The following is a 27,962-nucleotide window of genomic DNA, read 5'->3' on the forward strand; positions in this document are numbered from 1 at the left end:
AGAAGCCCCCCCCCTCTCCTTGACAGTGTTTGGAGTTCTGCCCAAAGGGTTAAATTTTTGGCTCATCAGACCAGAGAATCTTTTTCCTCATGCTCTCAGAGCCCTTTAAATGCCACTTGGCAAACTCCAATCACGCTGTCATATGCCTCTTACTTAATGTGGCTTCCGTCTAGCCACTCTACCATAAAGGCCTGATATATTGAGTGCTGCTGAGATGTTGTCCTTCCTTCTGAAACTCTTTTAGACTGACCGTTGGATCCTTGGTCACTTGCCTGACTATGGCCCTTCTTGCCTGGTTGCTCAGTTCGGCCGGGCGGATGCCACAGCGAAGGGTCTGAATACTCTGTAAATAGAGATTTCAGTTTTTGATTTTTAATAAATTAGAAAAATCTAAAAACATGTTTTCACTTCCTCATGATGGGTTACTGAGTGTAGATTGATGGGCGAAGATGGCAACTTTGTCCATTAAAAATTGCGAAGGGGTCTGAATACTTTCAGAGGCCACTGTAGCTGGGAAGCAGCAGGAACACCCCACCCACCTCCTCCCCCCAAAACACAGTGAAAGATTACGACTCCAGTCTCCATCATTTAAACTAGAGAACCTTTATTAAATAATTCATGGTCAATTTCCATGAGGTCTCAGTTTGATATTCCTCATCTGAAAAAAAGAACTAGTAGACCATTCCTCTGGTTTAGTGTGCATATCAAGGCTGACCTGCATGGCAGGACAGGGGGAGCTGACTGTCTTCCCCAAAACAGAATTATGAATAGCAGGACTAGTCTCAGTCCACTTTCAATTCAACCATTACAAAATGTAACCAGGAGCGCCAAATAATTTCTTTCTTTTTTTTTTAATCCGCATGTTGGATTTAATATCCATTCAGTATTTTTTTCCTAGTTCTGCTTATTTGACGTGGGGTTGTGTGAGGTACTTATTCAGACTATGTACTTAGTCGTACACAGACAGTGTATTACCTGCAGTAAGGAGCCTATATTGGCTGAAGTGTATGCTTCTTTTGAACATATTCACCGCTTTATCTTGCCGTTAAACAGCCCTTTCCTTTGGAACTACATTTTCTCAACTGCTGAACTACCGCATTAGCGCACCTGTGCGTAGTAATACATTAGTTCAACTGTTGAGAGAATGTAGTTCCAAAGAAAAGGGCTGTTTTATGGCAAGATAAAGCAGTGAATATATTCAAAATAAAGTGTACGCTTTAGCTGATATTGGCTTTTTTTTTTTTCAGTGGGCTTGTTGAAGTGGCTAAAACACGTTTTTACTGCTGACCCCCTGAAGAGCAGTACATCACTCTGTTTCTCTGTCACTACTCGTAACTACTCCTCCAAACCGGAAGCACATCGATCTAATCTATTGCAGACAGTACACTGACTATAGATAAGTATCTGACAGAAGCTCACGTCAAATAACCTGAACTATCACTGGAAGAGGGAACATATCTTTCTGAATTAATTGAATTGAAAGTAAAGTGCAAACAGCCCTGGATTTAAGAGTGCTGAAACTACAAACAACAAAAAACCCAAACTGCTGATTCTCCATACAAACTGCTCATTCCTCAATTCGCATTTGAACTGACAACTGTGGAATACCCATATCAAGGAAACTGCACTTTACAAAAACCTACTGAGAAAGCATATCTGTTTGTTTTTAATAATATTGCCGTTATGGGGTTTAGAAGATTCTACGATCTTATTTCCCCAAGCTCTTCTCCTTGAGGCAAATGAGTTCACTCTCACTGAAGATGGGCTTCACAGAAAAATGACGGGTCTCAATGAAAAAGTGCTTTGTATTGTTCACTCAGTAATTCAAAAACTAGAGCTGTATATTCACTACACGGGATTGATTATTAATGTAAAGCTAAACCATGTGAAACAAAAACGGGGTAAACACACTGCATGTTGCAGAATCATTTGTACAGTGAGAGGGCTTGACATGCCGGCAACGTGGTTTTCTGGCATCAGCCGAAATTGGACAGTAGCAACTTTGGTAGTAAGTGCCCTGGTAAGAAAAAGACTACAATGACCTGTGCAAAAAGCACAAACGCACTGAAAGACCGGCCTGTTTAAATTTTAAACTGAGGGCTGGGCAGGAACAGGTAACAACAATTAGGAACTGTTTAGTAAGAGCATTCAAACCTATGAGTATGTTGTGACTATGTATCAAAAGTTCGATATACAGTGAGTAAATAGCTGACACGGTGGAAGCTTAGTTGCAAATGTATCTAGCTGGCACTTTCAGTCAAAAATATAAGGGCATACATTGGTTGTGAATGACAAAAATGGCAAATGGTAAACAGTTTTCTATCACATCAAATGTAACTGATGGCTCTGCAACTGCAACGTTTTTTCTTTTTTTTTTCTTTTCAAATAACTGATACATACACACAACATACAGATTTCACTGTCCACCAGACAGAGTGTCTTGGAGTTGGTTCGCGTAGTAATCCCCAAAAAGGAGCTCCAGACCATGTCAACAGTTTCAGCGTCTCTGCTATAAGCAAGAGAGCTGAAACGTGTCCTTTGAAGTGTGTCTCCTTCCTGGCCTCCCATCAGAGTCCGGCAGTTCTGGCTCTTCTGGAAGGAGGCCATAACTAAAAGAAAACCCTTCCCCCAAAGTCTCCCAAAGCCTTGACAACAAATCTGTGATTTCCTTCTGCTTTGGAATAAAAAAAAACAAAAACCCAAATCATGTTTGCTGGTCCATCATCACTCAAGGTGTAGTGTAGCTGCTTGTATCCTTGCCAAAGTTGTAATACTCCTCCATGTCCTCCATGTTTGCTGTAGTGAGTTTAGTGAGGTTTTGGGAGCCACCGTTGTCCATATTGTCTGGTGATGTAAAGCTGAAGTTCTGTCCTTCATACTCCCCCTGGCTTTCCATTTCTGGAAGAACTTCTGGAAAATACAAAGGAAAAAAAAAAGTATTATAAAGTACATTTCCAAAGCTACCTTCCTACTTAAACTAGGTACAATCTTTGTTACCATGCTGAAGAAATTCCTGGACCAACATTGCCATTAGAGTTTCCCATCATGCTTAACATCGTTTTCTTGCTTAAATGTGAAGAGATATGAGGAGCTATTGCCTTGAATGAATAAAAGTTATCATTAATTTCCTATGATTGTGCTACAAAACCTTTTACGGTTATAGCTTTTTTTCCCAGTTTAAAGCCTCTGAAAAAAAAAAAAAAAAGTACCATTAAACATTTATGATTCAATAAAGTAACAATCATAGTTAAAGTCTGGAAAAATACCTGTAGGTAATTTTCATTAAGAGTTTAACACTCAAAAACTCTAGTCTGCTTCAACAGAAGTGTGTGTGTGATGTAAGATCAAATTTGATTAATAAGCAGGCAACCCCATGAGTGTCAATTCTGATTCAAATGCTGCTGAATTCTGCAAGGAAATACAGGACATCATGTTCGATGTTGGTCTGGTCAAAAAACAAATCAACATTGAACGTAACCCATGAAGAGCAGGGAGCTCTAACAGAAAAAGAAAAGCCAAAACAAAGCCAAGCCAAACAACACATATTATGAAACAGGCTTTGGTTGAGGTCGGCAGCTCAGGCTGAGTATGACGGGGTTCAAAGATAGTGACGTATTCGTGCTGGGTTCAAAGCCTATTTATTTTTGTGCACACTGACACATCATCAGAAACTATGATAACGAAAAGGGGCGTGAAACCAATAAAAAACAAGCTGTTTTGGATGTGAGTGTGAGGTTGGGCACTGCTGAAGAAAAGCATGCACATTCGATCAACCTTTTCTGGATAAATACAGGTTAAATCGAAGAAAAATAAAGTGACAGTACGTGCAGCGGTCCTCACCTTGTCCCTCTGGTGAAACGTCCATTCCATGCTTGACCTTCATGTGCCTGCTGAGGTTCCCCTTCAGGTTGAACTTACTGGTGCAGTAAGGACACTTGAAGGGCTTACTGCCAGCATGGAGGTGCATGTGGCCCAGCAGGTTGTACATTCTGTTGAAAGACTTTCCGCATACCTGAAAAAAAAATAACAAAAATAATTTAGAATACTGACATTTATGAGCACAAACATCAACATAAAAGATATGTCAAAGTAGTTACTGGGAGATGGAAGTTAATGATAAAATCATCCGTCCTGACGACAGTTGGCTCTAACCTTTGGGATTTTCTCTCACTGTAAGAATGTGAATTTGATTTTGCCAGAACCACTGACATCAAAGCATAAAACCCTTTTGAGCCGTTTCCTAGCAGCATATTTTCTCATTTCTCCTCTTCATATAATACTGTTATATTTAATTGAACTGGACTTGTAACATCTTATTTCACACCAAAATTAATTAGAAAATTTTACATTTGCTATTATCACCGAGGATCTCACCTTTTTTTTTTCAATTAATCAATCAGGCTCAAATACTCGCCTTGCATTTGAATGGCTTGACAGGCAGGTGGACAATCATGTGGGTCTTGAGGGTCTGTTTCTGGATGAAGCTTTTGAAGCAGACGTGACACTGGAAGGGTCTCACGCTGTTGTGGATGAGCATATGCCTCTTCAGGTTGGCAGACAGGGTGAACTCTCGGGAACAGACGTCACACTTGTGGCCTTTCATCCCCTGCAGAGTCCAAACAGAAGGAGAGGGTTAGTCATTCCTGCATAGCAATGTGTATTGCTGTGTTTTTTTTCCCTTGTCACATTGTTTACTACAAGTGCAACAGAAGTGGATTAACTACTTAATTGACAGGTTTTCAAACTGTGAGGGGGAGGTGTGAGAGACTTGAAGTGGGGTTGCGGAGGGAAATCAGAAAAAAAAAAACCTCTTCTTACAACTCCAGATCATTTTCTTCAGTATCAAAATAATCCAGTAATAGTTTGTCTGAGCAGCCATTGGTGTATTGCAAACAGAAACTGCTAACAGCTAATTAATGTTGCCAGTTTGTCAAAATATAAACAAATATCAGGCTAAAAAAGAAAAACGTGCTCAAGTTGTAGCCAACTCATTGAATCCATGGCAACTGTACACTTCCTGTTTGCACCCCTCACAGAATGAAGGGAACTGTAATTCTAAAACAGAGACGATTGTCCAGACGAAGTAGTGAGACAAAGCATAATAGCAGTGACATAATCAATTTGTGTGACGTATTATCAATGATTTTTCTACATTACTGTTCCATCAACGTGGTTCGTTTATCTCTGGAACAGTGTGGGGCATTGGGGATGGTAGAGTTGTCTCAATTTTGTCTGAGGGGGTGGCACAGTATAAACCTCTGGTTTAATTTTTGCTACTGTAACTTAATATCTAATTTCATCCATAAAAACAACAGGAAATGTATAAGCTTCCTGTTACGTACGACCTACAGGGGAGGTTTACAGCTTTACTCCAATGGACAGACCAGCTTGTCGGTTTTTATCATGTATACTGTATACAGTGTAAGGACAATGTGCTATGATGGCAAAGAAACCTTTTTTTCTGGGATGTCAGCTATCAGTTTTGTTAAACATTTTAACCTAATGGTATTCACATCCTGTCATTTCTTTGATATAAATATCCATGGCAGCCATTTTAGGTGTACCAAGAGGTTACTCCAGTACAACAGCAAAAGCCCTTTGTACGTGTCTTTATACTGCTCCCATAATATTCTCAACCACATGCCACAGGAAATGCGTAAACATTGAGAAGCGGGTCACAGGAGCAGGCCATTCACAACATCTAAGGCCTTTGAGGCCTGTCTACATGAATGTGCTGCTGCACCATACACTCCACTCTGCAGTCAGTGTCAGTCGACAAACAAGAGGCGCAGAATAAGTGGATTCTGGGTTATTGAGAAGAACAAATATGTATTACAGGTCACTAGTTGGTCGAGAGACCATGTTTGTATAAGCAGACAAATCTGGCAGACTCTCAGTCCACCCACTGTCTGCACAACAAATGGGCTGTGTTGCCATTGTCCACCAGGGGGAGCAGTGAACAGACAGCAGGCTCAAACACAAGCCTCAAAAGAGAACATTTTCTCCACTGAGAACACAGACCCCTCTCCCGTTTCAATGATGAGTGTGTCTTAGGATTTTTTTGTCGTCCTCAAAGTCCTAAAATTCAGCTGAATCCTAAGGATTTCAGCATTTTCACTGTGTGTGATTTCCCTTTCTCTCTCTTCCTCACCTGTGTGTGCGAGTAACTGCGCGCATGTGTGCGGAATAGGCAGGGGGCACTGAGCAATTACAGACAGTTCACTCAGACAAGGATTATAATGAGGAGGACATGAGGATGCCTGGTATTCTGGATGTACAGAATCAAACCCTTGTGAAAATGCAGCACTGAACACTAAGTGTCTATTCTACATCTCATTTCCTCTGCTATTTCACAGTTTTTTTTTCCACAGGTAATTAAAAAAGATTTTTAAGAAAAGACATTTTTTAAAGCTTACAGTAGGATTGAGGATCTTGCAACAGATCAGTCCTGGTTTGTTAACATGAACAACAAACTGTTTCGAAGCTAGAAACTCAATTCTCCTGATCACGTCCAGGGGAGACACATCCTGGAGCTCATTCTGTTGAACAGTGGATGGGTGATCCTCTATACTCTGGGCGACTGCACAAAAAATTGCCACATTTCTGATCAAGCACTACAATGATAAAAACCTTTAAAAACTTGCAACAATGTCTGTCATTGATTTTACTTTAATAACATTTATGCTGGGTGCTAATGAGTGCATGTTACAACGGCACATTTCGTTTTTTCTATTCTGACCTCAGAAATCTGACGGGAAGTTTCAGGCACAACAAAAACCCGACATAAAGACACAAAAGGATTCAGGACGCAGGATGGATGCCTGCCTGCAAGGGGAAGTGCTCTTACCTGTCTACTTCACCCAGATCTCAGTGGGTAAAGGACAGGAGATGAACTGAGGTATGGCGTTTAGACAACAGAGGTGTGGTAGCCTCCCTTTGGTGATCGCATAGTGCCTCTTTTTTTTGTGTGCGTGTCTGTTCGCTTTCGCTCTCTGCTATCGTTTTCTTTTACGTGACGAGAAAAAACCTTAGCAGTGTCATGATCTATACATGTAATATTTACAGTGTGCCTGTAACAAGAGCAGTCGGCATGTCTGGGTGGGAGCAGAAGTGTCCGGCGGTGGTGTCAATACCTTATGAGTGAGTGAGTGCTGACGTAGGTGGTGGAGCTGCACAAACTCCAGGCCGCACTGGGAGCAGGTGTAAGGCCTCGGGCTCTGGTGCTTCAGGAGGTGGTTCTGGAGCTGGCTACGGTAAGCAAACGACTTGTTGCACTCGGTACACTGGAAGGTGTGGGGGCCCTGGTGGCTGGTCTGGTGGCGTTTGAGGTGGGCGTAGGTGGGGAACTCCATGCCGCACTGCGAGCACACGTGGCAGCGACCCCGCTCGTGCTTCACCTCGTGCGCTCGCAGTTCGCTGGGATAGGCAAAGCCGCGGCGGCAGAAGCGGCAGCTGTACGGCTTGACGTCAGTGTGTTGGAGCATGTGTCGCTTCAGGTGGCTGGTTTGGGTGAAGCCCTTCTTGCAGACGGTGCACTTGTGGGGCCGTGTACCTTGGTGGGTTAGCAGGTGGGTTTGAAGATGACTGGGCTGCTTGAAGAGCTTCCCGCAGTGTGGACAGGCGTGTGGTTTGATGCCGTTGTGGCCCAGGATGTGCGTGACCAGGTTGTATTTGGAGGTGTAAGATTTATCACACATGCGGCACTTCCAGCGCTTCAGACCGTCTCCCACGTCCACGCAGTACGATTCGTCAATCTGGATGTTGATATCTAGCCGGTCTACTCTGCGACCGCCGTGCCGACGTGGAGGCTGGGGGTGCGGAGGCGGCTGGTGCTGCCCTCCTGCACTCCCGTCTGTCCACATCATGGTCTGGCTGCCATCTTCGTACTCGCCCCCCATGCCCATTTCCCCCGAGTCATAGCTGCCCACTTCACTGGTCTGGAAGTAGCTGCTGATAGCTTCCTCCTGCTGTGTGGGCTTCATCATGTTGTTCCCCTGGTGTTCTACCTCTTCTTCATCCTCCCGGCCACCTCGACCGTGTCCCCCCATAGGGCGTTGACCCTGCAGTCCTCTGTGGCCCTGCTCCCCTCCTCTGTGGCCCACCTGAGTGGGAGGAGGGTGGCCGTGTGTGTTGGCTTGCTGCTGGTTCGTTGCTTCCCGCTCACACTCTGCACAGTTCTTGTTGGTGCCTCTGAGGGTGGCTGGATCCACTTGTACTAAACCTCCTCTGGGAGCCATGTTGTTAAGCATGTGGACACAGGAGGACATTCCAGAGTTCACCCCTTCCCCTTTCACATGGGACGAGGACACGTCACCGCCTTGAAGGCTGTGGCGATCGGGGCCAACCATTTTCCCGTCCGGATGTTGAGGCGGCCCCTGCTGCCACCTCCTCTGACTGCAGCTGGGTTGCATCTGACCGTCTTCTCCCAAGTTGTCTCCTAAGTAATCTCCGTTGGCTCCGATAAGCTGGTCTGCGTACTCGTAGTCGACTCCGTCTACTGGGGGTGCAGGGGACTCTTTGGGTTCACCGGTGTAGAAGCCGTTAGGTGCAATAGTAGCTCCGAACACTTCATTCTGGGAGATGAGACCTAGCACGGCGGCCTGGGCCAAGGACAGCACAACTACTGGATCTGTCTGTGTGCCTATGTCCACCAGCCTGGCCATTACCTTGGGCTCACATCTACCCAGGCGCCGGCTCGCCTCCTCCTGGAAGAGAAAGAGACACACATGCAGATGGTCAAGACATCAGCACGGCAAAGAAGCAATTAATAAATATTTATCTGACTCTGGAGATATAAACATCAAATTGACTTTGTTATAACTTATTTTATTAAGGGGAAATATTTGAGATTTTTTTCATCTTAAGCTTTGCTGTTCCAGCCAATTTCTAAGGTCTACCTCACAAACAAAAGTGGTTAAACCAAGCTAAGTAAACAATTGAGATGCTTGCTGTTGAGAACTTATGAAAACAGCCCAAATTTGTCGACACAGGACCCTTGGGCTACAATCAAGATGTCTGCAATCTCAATCAGATTGTTTTTTTCGAGAGAGAGGGAAGGAGAAAGAAACAGAGTTTGATTTTAAAGAGCCCTTTATTGCATCACTAGGAAGCGTACACATTTCCTCCTACAGAGACGAACCTATTCCCAAAACACTCGTTCTGGTACAAGTCAACCTGAAACAAGACGGTCTGAACGCAAACTTTTAGATCAAGTGACTGACACAGAGCAACTATGAAAGACACCATCCTGAATCAGCGTGCTAACCATGTATGGCTTGTGTGTGTCTGTGTGTGTGTGTGTGTGTGTGTGTGTGTGTGTGTGTTCTGTGGGGGATTAGATGGCCTACTGATCTACACACAACACACACACACACACACACACAGACGTTCAAGTGCAAGAGGGGAAAAAAAGAGAAAGAAAAAACTGAACAAGATTAGAGAAGAAACAAAAACAGAAGAGAGCAGAGAGAGAACAGAGGGGGGAAAGAGGAAAAAGCAGATACAGAGAGAAGGAGGGAGGGAGAGCTTAGAGCAGGCATGAGTCTAGTGGAGGGGAGGGGGGGAGAGGAAAAAAAAAGAAAAAAGAGAAAATGAAAGGTAAAGGGAGAATGAAGGAGAGATAAGGAGAAGGGGGAGGGGAGGGGAGACAGGAGGGAAGGAGGAAGGCTGAGAGAGAGAGAGAAAAAAAGACACTGGAGAGGGAGGGAGGGGAGAGCTGAGTGAAAGAGTGAGAGGGTGAGTGTGAGGCAGCAGGCAAAAGAGAGCAAGAGGAAGAAAGAGAAAGAAAGATATTATGTAGAGACAGAGGGAGGGAGGGAGGGAGGGAGGGAGAGGCAGTGAGCAACCAGGAGACAGAGGGAGAAAGAAAATGACAAAATGAAAGCCAGACAGAATGAAAGATAAAACATTGTGAAGAAAAACAGAAAGGGGAGGGGGGGGAGAGAAGAGTTGACAAAAGCTCCAAAGAGGACGAATGGAAAAGGTGCTAATGAGTTAATGCCAGAGATAATTCTCAATTAGTGAGAAATAACAAATCGGCAAATGGGAACTTTAAAAACAAAGAAAACCTAAACAGAATCAAAGCATCTCCGGCAGCAGTCCTCTACCTGTCTCTCAGCTTCAGTGGGATCAAACCCATGTTGCCCGCCACCTCTTAAACATGCTACGAGTGAGAGCCAATAAACTCACCACGCTCCTCCTGCTGTGAGGTTTCAGGTGCTTTAAGGATCTCATTCTTCAGTGTGAGTGTTGAGTGGGAATAGACTATGTTCGACTCCTATTTATACGTGAGGAATGAGGGGAGGCGGAGCTAACATTGCCCGCCTCCACAACCCCCCCCCCCTCCTTTCCCCCCTCTCTTCTCCTTCTTTTTCAACACAGTTTTGGTAGTGACTCTGGTCACACCAGCACAAACACACACCACAAACAAACATACAAACAAACAAACATTCTCCCGACAAATGAGCATGGGGCCAGCAGGTTTTAAAAAGATACACACAGCTCGTACGTCACTGACGCACAAGGCTCCTTGATAGTCTGGTGATAAATGGGCTAAGTCACCTCAAAGTCACAAGACACACCAACAACAAAAATAAAACCAACATCATATCAGTCTGAAATTATGGATCCACCAGGCTGCCCCCCCTCACTCACCGGCATTTCCTCCATCTTCGTCTGTCATTCTTTGTCTTTGTTTCTGCCTATCCCTGTCTGTCTCTCTTCCTTTATCTGTTTATTCCTGTAGCTCCATCTATTGCTGACTCCTTTTTCTGTGTTTCATCTATGTCTCTCTCTCTCTCTCTGTGTCTCTCTCTCTCGCTCTCTCTCTCTCTGCCTTTGTATCTTTCACTCTCTCATTTATCAAGTAAGGTTTATGAGTAGGGAAAAGTGTTAGAGGATTGTTTCGTGCACAGACTGACGGATGCAAGAGTGTGATAGGAGAGGGGAAGAAGAGAGAGGAGGGAAAGAGATGGAAGGTGACTGACAAGGAGATGAGCGAATGGAAGACAGAGAGAGAGAGTGAAGAGAGAGAGAGAGAGAGAGAGAGAGAGAGAGAGAGAGAGAGAGAGAGAGGAGGAGGGAGTGGAAGAAAAGAATACTGAAGGAAAAGAGAGGGGAGGGGGTGGAGGGGAGAGAGAGAGAGAGAGAAAAAGAGAGAGAGAAAGAGACTGAGGGGGATGGGGAGAGTGGAGCAGAATGCGGTAAAAGAAAAAGAAGAAATGGAAGATGGATGAAGGGAAGAAATAGACAAAATGAGAGTTAAGGGAGGGAATAAAGGTATTGTACTACTCGTAATGATGCATCAAGCAGCCCCATGAATCCATCTCCTGGCCTCAATCACTCACACACACACTAACACACACACACACACACACACACACACACACACACACAGGGCTGCTGACTGACACTTCAGGAAACATCAAGGTTCAAGTGTGAAGAACTTTCATCTCTTCTCACAGCATCTCATGACCAGCGTACCGCCACTGAAATTAGGGACGCATAGAGAGATGAGATGGCCGTGGAGCTGTGAGACGGTGCCAACGGTGGCCCAGGAGGCCACAAAGGTCATGCATATCCTGCCAATAATGAAACTGAGACGACACAAAAGCTGCAAATTACAGAGCTGCAAACCATGGCGGGAAATCAGACAATTGGAATCTAATGACTGACTCACACCCTTAAAAGAAATTAATAAAAAAAAAAAACATTAAAAAAATAATTATATTTTAATAAAACACTATATAAATTAAACTCTACATGTTGTCTTGTATTCATTTAGCAGGAATGTGGATTGATGCATACTAGGGCTACAACTAACATTTTCCTTTTGGATTAATCTTCCCATTATTGTCACGATTCATCGATTAATTGTCTGATCTAATAAAATAGTGAACATTGTCCCAGAGCTCAAGGTACCATCCTCTGCTTGTATTGTGTGATCTACAGTCCAAAAATCCTGATTAATGTCATAGAAGACTAAAAAAACAACAACAAATATTCACATTTTTCCAGCTGGAACCAGTGGATTAAAAAAAACTATGTTAACAATAAATCAATTATCATAATTGTTGCTGATGAATTTTCTGTCAACCAACTAATTCATTATTTGACTAATTGTTTCAGCTCTGAAAAAACACCAAAGACATTCATGTTGCTGTGATTCCCTAAGATGACGTGAATCTTATGAATGCACAGCTGATTGTAATTGTAGAGGGTGATATGCATTATTAATGAGTGTGTGACCCAATGCACGCTATGTTGAAGGTGTGTCCGCTCTACACTATGTTGTAAAGTCACAACATTAATTTCCATGAAGTTACCATCCTTCCATTTAGATCAGTCACACATCCTCCCATGTCACAGAACACAGCTACAGTAATGTCAGCCTGAGTTCAACACCGTTAATACAAATGTAAAGACACTGACAGGTGTTTGATCTGGCTGCAGGTGGGTTTAAGAAAAATCGAAGGAGATAACTGATCACTCAAGAAACCAAGGATCTGATTGAAAGAATCTAATCAAACTCTTAAATAAGTGAAAAATAGATAAGAGAAGCTTCTATCAATTCATAAATAAATAAAAATAAAAAGAGTAATAAAAAGTAAATCCTGAGAAAGCCATATACTGTTCATGAATACACTGCTTGAGAGAAAAGAAAAATGCCAAAACTATAGTTTGATTCACAACCTAAATAGGTTTTTCTCAATTAGAATTAGAGCCAATAGCATTGATTGATTAGTTGATCAACAGTACATTGATGTGCAACAATTTTAATCACTGATTAATCGTTGAACTTATTGTATTGTGCAAAAATGACAAAGATTCAGGTGTTCATGCTTCTCAAATGTGAATGTTTTCTTGTTTTTTTAAAGTTATTTTACATTAAATGTAATATCTTTTGGTTCAAGAACAAATAATACATTTTAAGACTTCATCTTACCAATGCATAGATATCATCACACAAAGTATACTCAAAACTTTAAGGGATTTTTTTCTTAGCACCAATAGTGTTGTGTTGGTGGGTAATGTGTGGATTTGGTTCCAAGTCTGTCTAATAAAAATCACAATCTTTTTTTACTCCAGATCTTTGCATATTTTGATAATTATCTCTTCTGTCATAAAAACTTGTCTCTCCTCATTTTCTTAGTGTGTTTCTCACTGTTTCATGTGAAAGCACACACTCAGAAGTACAAGAGCTGAGCTGTGACAAGTGGGGCTGTATTGCCTTTACTTTCAGCTTCAGTGATTCCCATGTTTTCATCTACAAAATAAAACTTTACACAAAAAGCTAACGTTCTCTGTGGTTACGCTACAACCCATCTCCTGTCAATCATAACCCAGTCAAGCACAAAACACAAGACGCTTCCACTGAATGCAGTCTGTAAAATTTAAATTAAAAAAATATCAGTTTGATTTTAATATTATAAGTTAAGACATCCACTAATGCAATAAAACACAAAAATACAACTATATGTATAACAGAATGAAACTCAACTCATTTCAGTCAGTTTTCTTTTGCAGTTCACCTTTACTTCTGACTCTTAAACTAAACTGCCCGAGTAACTTCATGTACAATTACTTCCTTTTACTTTTGGCTTACAGCTGTAAAAAGTACTTATTTTCTTGTATCTGATATTTGCCCATGATCACAGAGATACATTTTGTCTGTTTTGTCTGTGATCAGACCACAGGCAGAAAGTTATGAATAAATGTTTTACCCAAAATGAAAGGAAGACACATTGCATTGTTGTTACACAATCCAACGCAATGAATTTTCCAAACTCATGTACATTTGTGCCTGGATCTGATGCAGACTAAATTTCTGACTGTATGACCAACAACAAACTTTTGTTTCTGTCACAGTCACATTTTCCTAGAGATAAAATCAAATGGAAGGGGGAAGTGAAATCTGACCAACTGTGGCCAATGGGAAAGATCCTGATGCCAGTTGTCAACTCTTCTGTCTCAACTGGATGCAGACTCTTTCTAGATACAGTATATCTGGATAAAAGACACTGAAGAGGGTCAGATCTGGCCCAAACAGATGTGGATGCCTTTGACCTATGACCTCTATTGGAGAACCAGTGACAAACTGCGTGGCCATAGCTGTCTTCGCTGGCAGCCACGTCAGCTCCACTGTGGGTCCAGTCAACAGAAAAGTACTGGTCAACAACTGTGCAATTGTAATAATTGCTTAAGTCATTTATCAAGCAAAGAAGAAAACAATCACTGGTTCCAGCCTCTTGTATGAGAGGATTTGGTGATTTATGTCATTGCACATTTGAACATTTGTAGACATCATCTTGGACTCAGGGAAGGTGAGGGCCATTTTTTTGATTATTTTATGTCATTTTTAGGACTAAATGATTAATCCAGAAATAATCAACCAGTTGATAAGGAAAATAATTGTTAATTTAAGATATAATTTGTCAAATGTATCATTCAAACAGCAAGGACAGCACCTAGGGCTGGGTATTAATCCTCAATAATCTTTGGTACTGACATAAATCTACTGAAAACTGTCAACCACCATAGATTGGCAGGCAACATTTGCTTAGATTTTTACTCACAGTTCTTGATTTGAAGTATTTTGTTAATTTTAGACTGTAGTTTTTTTTTTAAGGTCTTGTACAGCAACAAATGTTTAGACAACATTTAGTGATAGAGAACTTTGGCTTCTTTCAATAAATATAAATATAATATAATATAAAAAAGGGTTTGTAGAAAAACACGTATTGTATATTTCCCAATGTAGGGTAACATAAGTAGTATCATTTTAGTAACTGTAATGAAATTCAAGTGTTTTCCCAATTCTGTTAAACAATATCCTCAGTTTTATTTAATATAGAAACACAGGACTCCCCCAGATAATAATGATCCTATAGGTTTATGTTATGACCACCAGTTCTGATTGAATCAACTTAATTTCTTAGATATCATATTCCGTCTGTAATTTTGGCCTGGAAGAAGAATCAAAATACTACAATACCATGACCCTCAGACATCGTTGCTATGGAGTAAGCAGCCAGTCAGAGGCGCAAATCAAAGCGGATGTAAATTTAAAACACTTTGTTGTTAGAGTTGTAAACCAAATGTGGCTCCATAGTTGCTGAATTCAACAGAAAAAATGTGACCTGATTTAATCAGTAGATTGTAAAATCAGTTTTCTCAGAAGTACAATCTTTAGTTCCAGCCCACCATTGTCAGTGCATGTAACATTTTTACGATCAATGTTCGGATGTTCTTTGCCAAAATGCACCATGTAAGTTGTAGTTACTTACAGTTGCCTCATCCTTTATGTAGCCTGGCTTGTACCTTCAGCTTTTTATCAAAGAAACCAGATATCTTCGAACACAGTTGTTCATCTTCTGATGATTTAACCTGGAGAGGTGCTCCAGCTGTGAGCCATGTTACATTTTCTATGGAGAAAATGAATGGGACTTTTACATCCGGGACCACGAGCACCTGAAACAGCTCCTCCCACTTTGCAACTGTATAACATTGAATCATTTCTAAACCTTGCCCAGCCCAGGCAGCAACACTTGTATTTTACTTGCAGTAAATCCTCAACCGACTATCAAATGGTTGCAGCTTCCAGCTGTGCAGAAGAAACAGCACAGTTTATGAGGTCACTCTTTGTGTGAAACTGAGAGGTGAGGCAGTCACCTAGTTCATATAGTTTACATTCCCCTGAGGATGACCACTGTCATTTGTGGTTGTTTTGTGGCCCTGCACGTAGCCACTTGTTGAATATGAGCAAACAGAAGCAACCACCATGTTGGGGTAAACGGCTATCTTGGGGTCAGATTGTTACAGGAGACAGGGAATTATATTTTGGGTTAATGAGAATATCAGAGGCTAGTGAATGGCACCAAAGATGGACGGGTTAAATAAGAAACAAATATGAAGTGATGGGGAGCTTTTTGTTCAACATGCAGCTTTTATTCTAGAGATATAACTGTTTCTACCCCAAACATGTTTGTTTTTTCTGATAGAAAATCATTTTTTTGAATAAAGTTTGTATCATAAATGGTATGGGGGAGTGTGGTAAACAACAGGATAGAGAGAACATGGAGGATAGAAAGAGGGAGAGGGAGAGAGAGAGAGGGAAACAGCAGAGGACAAAATGGGGCGTAAAAGAGGAAGAAGAGAGAGAGAGAGGGAGAGGGAGAGAGAACAGATGATTGCATGGAATGAAAGAGGGATTGAGGGGGGAGGGAGGGGAGGCGATAAAGAGAACAGGGACGGGAGGGGGAGTGAGTGAGTGAGTGAGTAAGTGAGTGAGTGAGTGAGTGAGTGAGCGAGTGAAATGGAGAGAGGAGAGAGAGAAAATGAGAGGCAGCAGTGGGGGAGGGGAGGATGTAGAGGGAGAGCAAGAGAAGCAAGAGAAAGAGAGAGACTGAGAGCGAGACAGAAAAAAAGATAGAAAAAAAGGAGAGAGAGAGAGAGAGAGAGAGAGAGAAAGAGAGAGATGGGGCAGGGAGCAACGTGAGAGCGAGAAAGAGAGAGGGAGGGAGGGGCAGTGTGCAACGTGAGAGAGGAAGAGAGAAAGAAAGAGAGAGAGGGAGGCAAAGAGAGAGAGGAGAGGGAGGGGTAAAGCGTGATGGAAACCGAGAGCAAGAGAGGAAAAAAAGGGAGAGAAAAGGCGAGAGACAGGGAGGGAGGGAGGGAGAGAGAATGAAAGAGGGAGAGAGGAGGAAAGAGGAACAGAGAGAGGGGGAGGGGAAGAGAGCTAGAGCGAGAAAAACAGAAAGAGGTAGAAAAAAAAAAATAGGAAGCGAGTGAGGGAGAAAGAGAGCACAAAACATATCTCGCTCTATTTTGAGGTTTCACAAACATGGCTGCAGCAAAAGGAGAATAAAAAGAAGAATGGTATTGTTGGTTTTTATACACAGACACACACACAACCACTAACATCATAATCTATCAGCATCAGCTGTAATCACCCATGTTAATCACTGTAGGATGGAAACAGCTCCATTCAGGTATATTGTGTTGTGCTCACAGACTTGCTAAAGGGCCCTCGTCTTTTACTCTTCACAACTAGTACAGCACTCAACAGTACAGTACAACTGATAGATGGGCCGATGTTATCTTGCCACAGATAGATTGATACCAGCGTATTGCAGAGGTGAGACAACTGTGCCCCTCCATCACTCTCCTCATCTCTTCTTTGTCCCCATGGATTCAGTGAGTTACAATGTGGGCTACAGGTTGAGTCCTGTTTTTTTTTGTTCGTTTTAAGCCTAAATTTGTTTATATTTTGGCAAGGTGGCAGCATTAAAAAGTCTGTTCCTGTTTGCAGTATACCCATGGATGCACAGTACTATTACAACTATGTATATATATTTATATTAACTATTACAAGATTATTGTGAAACTGGAGAAACTTAAAAATGTGATAAATCTGGAGTTTTAAGGAACATGATTTCTTACGGACATTTATTTGCTATGAACATCAGAGATAGTGATATCTTCGTAAAGTGTAAATCACTCTTAATCTCAAAATATGTGTACCATTTCTGTGTGATCAGGTTTGTCAGAGTTGTGACTCTAAGAAGGAGTGCGCTTCTTTTTAGCAAATTGCAGCAAACATTACACAGTTTGTCTGCTGGACACTGGTACAGTATAATGATACACTGATTCCATACACAGGCTCTGTATCAGCAATGATACTGACCTTTTAAGTGGATCGTGTATTTGCTGAGACGTGACTGCTCCACACCAAATGCAGTTTCTTTGTAAATGTAATCCTAATTCAGTGTTTTATCTTTTAGGCTACTTACATTCATTCAGCCATTGCAGGTCAAAAGCTCTATCTTAGTGCCGCAGAAATCCCTGACTAAATGTTAATTTACATAAAATGTTGCTTAGCTGAGTTCGAAACCATGAGGTATATAGATTTAAAATTTTGGGAAAAGAGAACACTGGTATTGGACCAGTATGTCAGTATGAGCTGCGGAATCGGACTCAGTAGAGGAAAAGATGGATCAGTGCACCCTTTCTTTAATAACTAAATTTAAGTAATCAATATCAAAAACATCTAAGATCCAGCTACATGAGGGATAAAACACATGCACTGGAAGCCTTGAATAATGAAGTACAATATGTGCTCACATTTGAAATTGAAGCAACAAATAACACAAGAGTTGAAAACATGACACATTGTCATTTTATGCCCTCATAGGGCACAGGAAGAGTAAACAAAATACACAAAAATAATACACAATAAGAGAATACACAAGAGGAGCTGACTTCACAGGGCCCAGAATATCTTTGGAATATAAGAGTCTGATTATTAGTTTGGAAGCTAGAGCACAAAGAAGGAATGGAGTGGACCTATTTTAGCTGTATTTTATAGCAAATGTCCCAACATTACCGTAACCATTACGATTTTGTGTCAGACTCAGCAGTGATATACTTCTAGCTGAAACCCTGATAGTGTGGATGTAAAGCATGGAGAAACTTTTCAGTGTTGTCATTTGTTCCAGTGAGCAAATGACCACAGCAGCAACAGCCTTCACCCACCAACACAAGTGACCTCTCTAAAAGGTGAAAGTGTCCTGACGCACCGAGCTGACCCCAAAGAACTAGAGCCAACACACGCAGACTGACCAAACATCCTGCAACAGAGGACAGGAGCAAATACTACGGCTGGCAGCCTGTTTGAAGAGATAACAATTAACAACAATTACTCATCAGGACTAAACAGTCAGTTAACCTTCCTCAGCTCAGTGAAGCTGGTGTTTTGCTCAATGTTTAGGCTGCAATTCTGAAAAGAAGCTATGCTAGTTACCTCAGAGTTGTATTTTTTATTTTTTTGGTATGGTAGAGTAGATGCTGTTTCCTAAAGGTGACAATCATTGACATGCAGTTTCTACAGTAGTGGTTCAGGTGTGCATTAAGTGTGAGAATGGGCAGCGCTCCAAGTGGCTGTGCCAAATCTCTTCTCCTTATTCCTACCCAGTGGCCCATGTGTTGGCAGCAACGGACAGGAAGTCTGCCATCAGAGATGATACACGGGTGGAGTGTCACCATAAACAGGACAAAGTTTGTGCACGTTCACTAAGCTTTTTATAACTTCCATTAACTTTGCATGGACCCTCATTAAGCTTTTTCAGATTAAACATAAACAGATGCCGTTTTTAAAATGTTCTGTTTAAGGCCATTTTGTTTGAGCTCTTCATAAGCATCTACAGACAACCGTAAATTAGCCACCATACACTTCATGTTGTAATCTCATGTTTTGTCTCATTAAAGGAACATAGTTTGAACCTGTCCTCTTCCCTTTGACATTCAACATGCAAAAGGTCACATGAAATTCACTTTTCACACACAAACATACAGTGGCCACAAAAAGTAAATGAACCCTTTGGAATTACCAAACACAATACACTTCAGCTGATAACACACAAACAATTATAATTGTTTGTGTCTTTATTGAACTCAACCACTAAACATTCACAATGCTGGTGGAAAAAGTAAGGGAATCCTATGATTTAATAACTGGTTGAGCTGCCTTTGGCACCAATAACCTCAGTCAAGCTCGTCCAGTAGCTGCTGATCAAGGGGAATTTGGACCATTTTTCCTATGGAGCTGCTTCGGCTCAGCCATATTCCTGGGATGTGTGGTGTGAGCGGCTCTCTTCAGGTCATTCCACAACATCTCTACTGGATTAAGGTCTGGACTCTGACTGGGCCACTTCAACAGGTGGATTTTCTTTGTTTGAAGTCACTCTGTAGTAGATTTACTTTGATGTTTAGGGTCATTGTCCTGCTGCATCACCCAGCTTCTACTGAGCTTCAGCAGGTGGACAGCCACCCTGACATTATCCTGTAAGATACCTACGTTAAAGTCTTTTCCTCTCGATGATGGTGAGCAGTGCAGGTCCAGAGGCAGCAAAACCAAAAAATCATGATGCTCCATGCACCCTACTTCACCTTTGGGATGATGTTTTCATGTTGGTATGCAGTGCCCTTTTACACCCTACATAGTGCTGCGTGTTCATCCCAACAATTCAACCTTAGTTTCATCAGTCCATAAAACATTTTCCCTGTAGTGTTGTGAAGGGCCAAGCTGCTCTTCGCAACCTTTGGACATGCAGTGATGTTGTTTTTGGAGAGCAGCAGCTTCCTCTGTGGTATCCATGGCAGGATACTATGCTCCATGCAACCATGATTTGCGTATGGTAGGATTGTGAACAGAGATGTGAACCAGCTCCAATGACTCCTTTAAGCCTTTAGCTGTTACTCTGGGGTTATTTGTTACGTTACTGATCATTCTGCGTTGTGCTTTTTGAGTCATCTTAGCTGGACGCCCACTCCTAGGGAGAGTAGCCACAGAACTAACTCATCTCCATTTATAGACAGTTTGTCTGACTGTGGACTGATGAATATCTATGCTCTTTGAAATGACTCTGTAACCCTCTCATGCAAACCAATAATTATTGATCGTAAGTCTTCCGTGGTCTCTTTTTTGCGAGACATGGTTCACATCAGCAGTTGTTTCTTCTGAAGAGCAAACTCAAAATGTTTAAGTGTTTTCTACAAGTCAAAGTAGCTCTAACTCACACCTCCACTCATGTTTCACTGATTGGACTCCAGGTTTGATAACTCTTTTTGTTACTGTCATTAGTCGAGGGGTTCACATACTTTTTTCCAGCCAACACTGTGAATGTTTGAATGATGCTTTCTATAAGGACAAGAACAATACAATGTGTTTGTTCATTATTGTAACTTCATGAAGATCTGACCATATTTTAGGACTAATGTATATATAAATGCAGATCATTCCAAAGGGTTCACTTACTTTTTCTTGTCATGGTAACTTGTGAGAACACATGAAAGTAAACTCTGCTTAAATAAGTACGACATTGTTTATAGTCATAGTATTGCTGTGTAGCGGAGCTGAAGTACATTCATGCACCATTTATAGGACCAGTAAATACTTTAAATATTTGATTACTTGAACATGAGAAAATTGAAAGATGTCTACACTGTCTTTCTACATATTGTAAAAAAAAAAAAAATTAAGAGAACAACCTGAATATATGTTGGCCCATAACAAATGCAAAATTCTTCCATACAGAGCACAAAAGGTCGCTGAATGGTTTAATGAGCGTGAAAATGATGTGAACCTTGTGCTATGGCCGCCCCAGTCACCAGATCTCAACCTTGATTTTTCCTTTAAGTTGTCGCCCATCTTTCTATCTCAGATGGTTATACCTCATTATCTATAAATCCAACCCCATACCGTCTATCAGTTCGGGTGTATCTTGACTGTAGGTAACTGCATTTGGAGTGAGTCATGCCTTTTTGCGGTAAAGACTTTTTGAAAAGCCTTAAGTTAGGGTAAATGTAACCTCCCTGTATACATTTTGGTGTCCTATATACATTAACAGGGCAAAGACAGTTATGTAAAATGCACATCACTCAGGCTCCACAGGCTAAACTGAATCACATCCAACATCTCAGATTTTGTTAAAAAAAAATTCAAAGGTGCACTGTGAAGAGAGGAAGTCCTCTCCTTAAACATACATGAAGCCAACATCAACAACAGCTCTGGCACATGAATTGCCAATTTAACTCCATCTTTAATGGTAGAATCGAAGCAGTGAGCGCCAAGGTCGAGCACCACCATCGCCCCTGTATTGAACTGTATTTCAGTGGCCCATAAACATCTCACGTTTTACTTGAAATTCCCCAGAATTAAGAAAAAATGAAGTCAGAGGAATCAGGACAGACTGTCTGAAGTGCTCACTTACTTCTGTTATATTTCCTTTTTTGTTATGGGGGCCAATAAAGGAGTAAAAAAGGAATTAAATGAAAATAGGTTTTGATCTGAAACCATTAGCATCTATGATATATGCCATCACAGTTTACAGGAGGTGTAAATGGCAGATTTAAGGTATTACAATTGCAACGCTTCAGGCAGGTATACAGTATAATATATTTATGATGAGCTGTCTCTTGGGAATAAACACCCAATTTCCCAAAACTGTGGCATGTTAGCTGTTCCTGGAAACATCTTAAAACAGTTTCATGACACTGCCCTTGTGTTCAATTTCTCAGTCTTTCATATAGATATGAAAGAACAGACAGATAAGTCTGGTTTTGCTTGATGTTTAATAGGTCATCAATCCAAACCAACCTAACAGCATTAGAACATCGGTCCCAGGTTCAGTTTTATTCGTACCATGTTTCACCTTTATGTCACAAATTCACTTGTAATAGCATGATAAAATATCATGGCATGAAACAATCAGACAGAATCACTCGGAATCACGTGAAATTATGAGAGAAAATTTAAAGTCTCAATATACGTAGGCTTGGTTGCTCTGTTAAATGCTGCTGTGGGCCTACCATTTTGTTCCAATGCTTTGTAACTAACAGTTTCAAACTACATCACTCCTTTCTCTTCCTCTCTCCCATCACTCGTTCCTCATGTTTCCATGGAAACACCCCCCTCCCCCTTTTTCTCTCTCCCTTTCCCCCCTTTTCATCACTTCCTTCTTATCTTTTCTCTTCCAGTATCATCCCCATCACTCCTTCACTGATCTGTTGTTCTCTGCCCAACCAAGTTCTCTCTTACAGATTTCATTTAATGCTCATGTGGCACAGTGATCAGATTCGCTACTCAGCATGTAATAGAAAATGTCACAGACAGGACATAACCTTTAACACCACTGCATGCAAAGTATGTAGTGCACTATTGTGCATTTGCCAAGTCTTGAAGATGCTAAGCTGTGCTGTCCACTAAAATTCACAATCTTTCTAAAACGTATCACTGGAAGCACTTAAAGCTGCTGCTAAATTTCTCATAGCACAGTGTTTAATTGATTAAACAGCACATTTGCCACATGGATTTATTTTTCTAAATGTACTAGAGCTGCAACTATTAGTCGATTAATCAATTAAGTTGATTTACACAAAATTAATCAACAACTACTTTGTGAAGTCTTTGTTAAAAAAACAAACAAATATTAATATTTACGTGTCTCAATTGTGATAATTTTCCTCTGTCTCATTATTACTAAATTGAATATTTATAGGTTTTAGACAAATCAAGACATATCATGCATCCCCTTGGGTAATTGTGATTTATTTACTATCAATTCTTGACCTTGCAGCATTAATTATCTGTTTAATGTGAACTGGTTTACATTCTTGCACTATGAGCTCCTGTATTACAGCTAATTCTCAGCATCTTGCACACACACACTGAGACTGAGCCAATTTGACAGCACTGTCTGAGGACTGTATCCATTGAAGCAAGTTGTGATGATAGTAATGAGGTGTATGTTTTGTTTAGAAAAAGAAAAAACAATTATGTGGCTTGTAGCGGGGATTTGTTATTATTTCAAAAAAAGGATAATAAATGATCAGAAAAACTGAATATTCTTTCCTTTCCCCAAAACTAAATCTAGAAGGCCTTCACTGAAATCTGAAAAGGAGATTTAACTACCAACTTTTTTATCCAATACTCTTATACAATACTTTTTACCCATTCATGGCCTCACTGTCAACTCTATATCAGCAATAAGGGCTGAGCAACACCAGGTGTCAATCAAACCAACACTGTAAATTGGGGGGGACTGCCTCTGACTCCCTCTAGCATTACACCATCCATCCACAGAGGTGTAGCAAAGCTAAACATACATCACTAACTGTAAAACTACTCATAACTAGCTCAGCATCACTGGCCCGAGTATGGCACAATGTCACAACAAAAGCCACGGACACAGAGACAGTGTGAAAGGACAGAGAGGGAACGAGAGAACGGGAAACAGATACGGTGAGAGAAAGAGACAAAACAGATAAGCGTGCACACACACACATACACACAATGCATGCACACAAACACACACACAGCTGAAATTACATTCAAGAGGGCATGAACTAGGCCACTGCTCTGCATTATGCTGGAAAGTGGTAGTTAGTTAAGTGAAAGGGGGCTTCCAGGGACCTGAAGGCTAAAGGCTAACACTGAATATTGTTGCATACTGTATACTCAACACTACACCCAATGTCAGCCCAGATGATTATGGTCCAAGCATGTCTCAATATAGGGACTAATAATCTAGATACAATCAGAATAAAAGAGGGAGAAAAAGGAGAAAAAGATAAGCAGTAGTCTGTCTACATGAGGACTGAATATTCAAAAATAATTTCAGCCATAAAATAATTTGCAGATTGTACAACACCATGTTCTGTTAAACTGCAGCAAAACAAGTTCAACACTGCTAATCTTTTTCACGCAGAGAATTTGGCAGGATTTGGGAGGACTGACGGGCACAAACCAACTCACCAGACAACTAGTAACAACTTCACACAGCAAAAGCTGGCAAGGACAGCATTTAGCCAGACCAGCAATGAGACCAAAAGTGACAGGCATGACTCGCACCTAATGAGCATTACATACTGAAGTTGTCTGTTAAAAGCTCCATCTGCATACACTCTATGAAGCAGAGTTAAAATTCATAAAAAAAGTATTCTGCATTAAAATTATCAATTTATGGTCCTAACTGATTTATGGCAATCCAATAACCCTAACCCTAACCCGCACTGAAGGAAAAAGTCAAGGGCCTTAAGAAAGTCACAAAAGTCCATCCTCTGGGGCCCACAAATGTCATGAAAAATTCATGACAATCCAACAGCTGTTGGACTTATTTGCCTAAACAAAAATGTCAACCTCATGGTGGTGCTAGAGGACAATTTAGAGGATCACCAAAGTCACTATGATTCATCGTCAGGGGACCATGAATGTCAAATTTAATGACAATCTGTCCAATAGTTGTTGAAATGTTTCAGTCTGCACAGAAGTGGTGGACTAACAGACTGACACTACTCCCTGCAGCCAAGCTGCAAGCATGACTAAAAGTTATTGCTGACGTTTGCTACAAATATTAGCTAGAATATAGGGCACTGAAGAAAGAGTTGCTCTCAGTCTTGTTAAATAAAAGACACAAGGTGGGCTCCCATCCACCTGTTTTATTGTTTTTGTTTTGAATTACAATCATATTTACTCTGATGCTGCTTAAAAGTCAGACCATATTCTGACAGTTATGTTATGGGAAAACAGCAAGTTGCATTTATCAATAATAAATAAAGACTAAACTGTCAGTTTGCTTCAGTAACACAATAAAAAGGCCTGAGCATTGTGGCATTTAAATGGGCCTACACACTACACTCACACAGCACATACAAACAAACCGGCATTACACTCTAGAGGTCGTTGAGCCTGGCTGTAACCAAGAGGCCCTACACTACACATTAGGCCTTTGTGCTTCGAGAAACATCAGCCTCTTTTTTTTTTAACCCTGCCTGCAGCAAAGCCAAGCGCTGCAATGTGCTGACACCATCATCAGCTATTCTAAACCTTTAACCACAGCTATATTCCCACATCCAGATAAAGAAAGGATGGAGTAAAAAAGAGAAAGCCTAATTTTCATTTACAAGAGATGTGTCTAATTTTCAGTGTCTGTAAGGATGATTGTTCTTTTTATTTTTATTTAGAAATACTGTGAATGTCCTGACACGCTTTCTGTTTAGCACTACTGGATCTCATTCAACAGACTAACCCTGCCAGTGATGATCCATGGATGAATGGCTTATGATCCCTTGTGTAGCATACAGATTGTGTAGTAGCAGCAGCAGCGTAATAACACATTATCGATCCAAACTTGGGAAAATTCATTCATCATTGTATAAGTCAAGCCAAAAAATAAAAAACTGCACAGTTAAACTTGGAGGCATAAATTCTGCAGACAAAGTACTGAGTTGTTGAGAACTTGCCAGTGCTTTTTGTTGATCTTGACAAATTTTCAGGAAACTATTATTAAATTAAGTTATGGGATCTTCATACATAACGTCAAATACTATTCTATCATGGTCAAGCAATCTTTCATCACTTCAAACAGAGTGTTCTGGTCCATAGACCAATACACAATGCCTGTATCAGTCTGCAGAATACATGAAAATCACAAGCCAGAGCAAATTCACTGAGACGGTTCATTAACACAAGGTTAACACAGAGGACAACAAATATAGCAGCCAGCTGAGAGACAGCAACTTTGCAAAGCAAATTAAAATTTGCAGAGATGCCTTCAAGCAAAAACAGACTGGAGAAGTTATCATCAAACAGTGGAAGTCAAAGAGCCTAAAAAATTGCATTCAGGGAGCCAGAGCCATCCAACAATCCAGAAAAAAAAAAAACAGTACAGTAAGTGACACGGGATACACTATTTAGAAGACAGAGGTGGAGGTGGACTCTACATTGAGAAAATACCAGGCCAACATCACCTGACAGACCCTCATGAGCCAATAAAGAAGACCAAAAATGGCTGGACATGCTCAACCTAAGAGCTGCAATGAAATAGGATCCCCTGACAAAAGGCTACAGTAGCACTAGAAAAGGGTGAGTTGGACAGTAGTGGTTGACGCCCTGCACTCCCTTGGGCACTGAGATGATTAAGTCAGTTAAAAGTGTTATTTCAGGACCCTCATCTGCTCAAACTGACATCAGAAATGGGTCACTTTCAAACAATGCAAACAGTAAGATCTGCAGCATGAATTAAGATCTGCACAGCAGTGATACCTTGGTTAAGGATGCTGAGTCATTTGAATATTTCCATCTAAATGACCATCAATCAGATGACCCACAGACCGCAAGGGGAGGATGTCTTTTTAATTACTGCCAGCCACTGAAATGCACTGACACTGAACTGCATCAGAGCACATCTATAGGCCCCAGGCTGCCAACTGGTATGCACAGTATGCAGCTGCTTTGCTGCATGCAGTGCACCATCCACATTATATGATTACACACTGCATGGCAGGTATGCATGGGTCGTCAGCAGTGTTAATACTTGTTCTGGCTTTGAATGTCATCACAGAAAATGGCACTAAGCAGTCCAACATGAGGGTGTACATATGCGAACCCAGACAGCCATACAGGACCATCACATACATCCCTTGGCAGCCAGTGCTGAGAAGCACTGCCCTCATTAGTGCAGTGGAGGGTACCTGTGGCCTATCAATGATCTCTGACAGAGCCCAAGTGACGAGTCAGCCCACTGGTGATAGCCTGTCTCCCCCACAGGAGCGAGCAGCCCCGGCTACAGGTTATCTGCTGCAGTGCATCTCCCCGGTGCGGTGCGGTGTCAAAATATCCCGTGTGCAGGGTTGTGACCAAAATGTGGCCTCGACTGCACGTTACATACACCAGAGCTGACGGACACGAGCGTTATCTCAAGACTGGGATTGTGGACACTTTTGTCAGCTCAAAATAAACCATTATCCCCCCACCCCCGAACAAAAAAACTTGCGCTGTATCTTTAAAAAGAAACACCCGACAACTTAACGGCGAAAACTTTGTTCAAGACGGGCCTAAGCAAGACATCTCGGCCTCCGGTGTCTTGGCATGAAGAGGTGGGTTGTGTGTATGTTCAGGGTATAGATTAGTGATGGGCAGACCCGGGCTAATGTGGCCTGGTATAGCCCCTACTCCTTTATGCGTCTCTTTCCCCATTCTCTCCATCCCCCCTCTCGACGCCATCTGTTTGTGCCATGAGAGAATGTGGAAGTAAAAAAAGAAAAGACGACATTTTGACTGTAGTTGCTGACCTACATCGACCATTTGTTTTCGGTACAGCGTGAAAACCCGCACCCAAAGACACCCGTCCAAATCGCAGAGGTGGTAAAATCGCCACACATAAGGCGCATACATTTAGTAGCCTGGTCAGGAGGAATTTAATAAGTTACGGTTGAAACACTCCTCCTCCTCCTCCTCCGCCTCGCCGGGCCGGACAAGTCAACGCTCCGGCAGCAGATATATCCCCTCTATTATCGCCAAAGCAAGAGAAACGGAAAACCATAACTCACCTGGTTCCAAAATCGGTTTATGGTGGCGACGTGACTGTGGTTAATTTTAATATGGGAAAAACAGTTACAACGGTGGG

General features: G+C 41.6%; 1 protein-coding gene across 1 annotated transcript; it reads right to left on the bottom strand.

The window, feature by feature from the left end:
• Positions 1 to 585: 585 nt before the first annotated feature.
• LOC111222206 (zinc finger protein 710-like) lies at positions 586 to 27,962 on the bottom strand. The gene is made up of 5 exons (XM_022745837.1): positions 27,886 to 27,962; positions 7,134 to 8,705; positions 4,415 to 4,606; positions 3,841 to 4,012; positions 586 to 2,910 (listed from the first exon to the last, which is right to left on the bottom strand). The coding sequence occupies exons 2-5, from the start codon at positions 8,661 to 8,663 to the stop codon at positions 2,729 to 2,731; spliced, it is 2,076 nt and encodes a 691-aa protein (XP_022601558.1). The 5' UTR covers positions 8,664 to 8,705; positions 27,886 to 27,962; the 3' UTR covers positions 586 to 2,728.

This window comes from Seriola dumerili, unplaced genomic scaffold, assembly GCF_002260705.1.
Source record: "Seriola dumerili isolate Sdu_G_001 unplaced genomic scaffold, Sdu_1.0 BDQW01000003.1, whole genome shotgun sequence".
Lineage (NCBI taxonomy): Eukaryota > Metazoa > Chordata > Actinopteri > Carangiformes > Carangidae > Seriola > Seriola dumerili.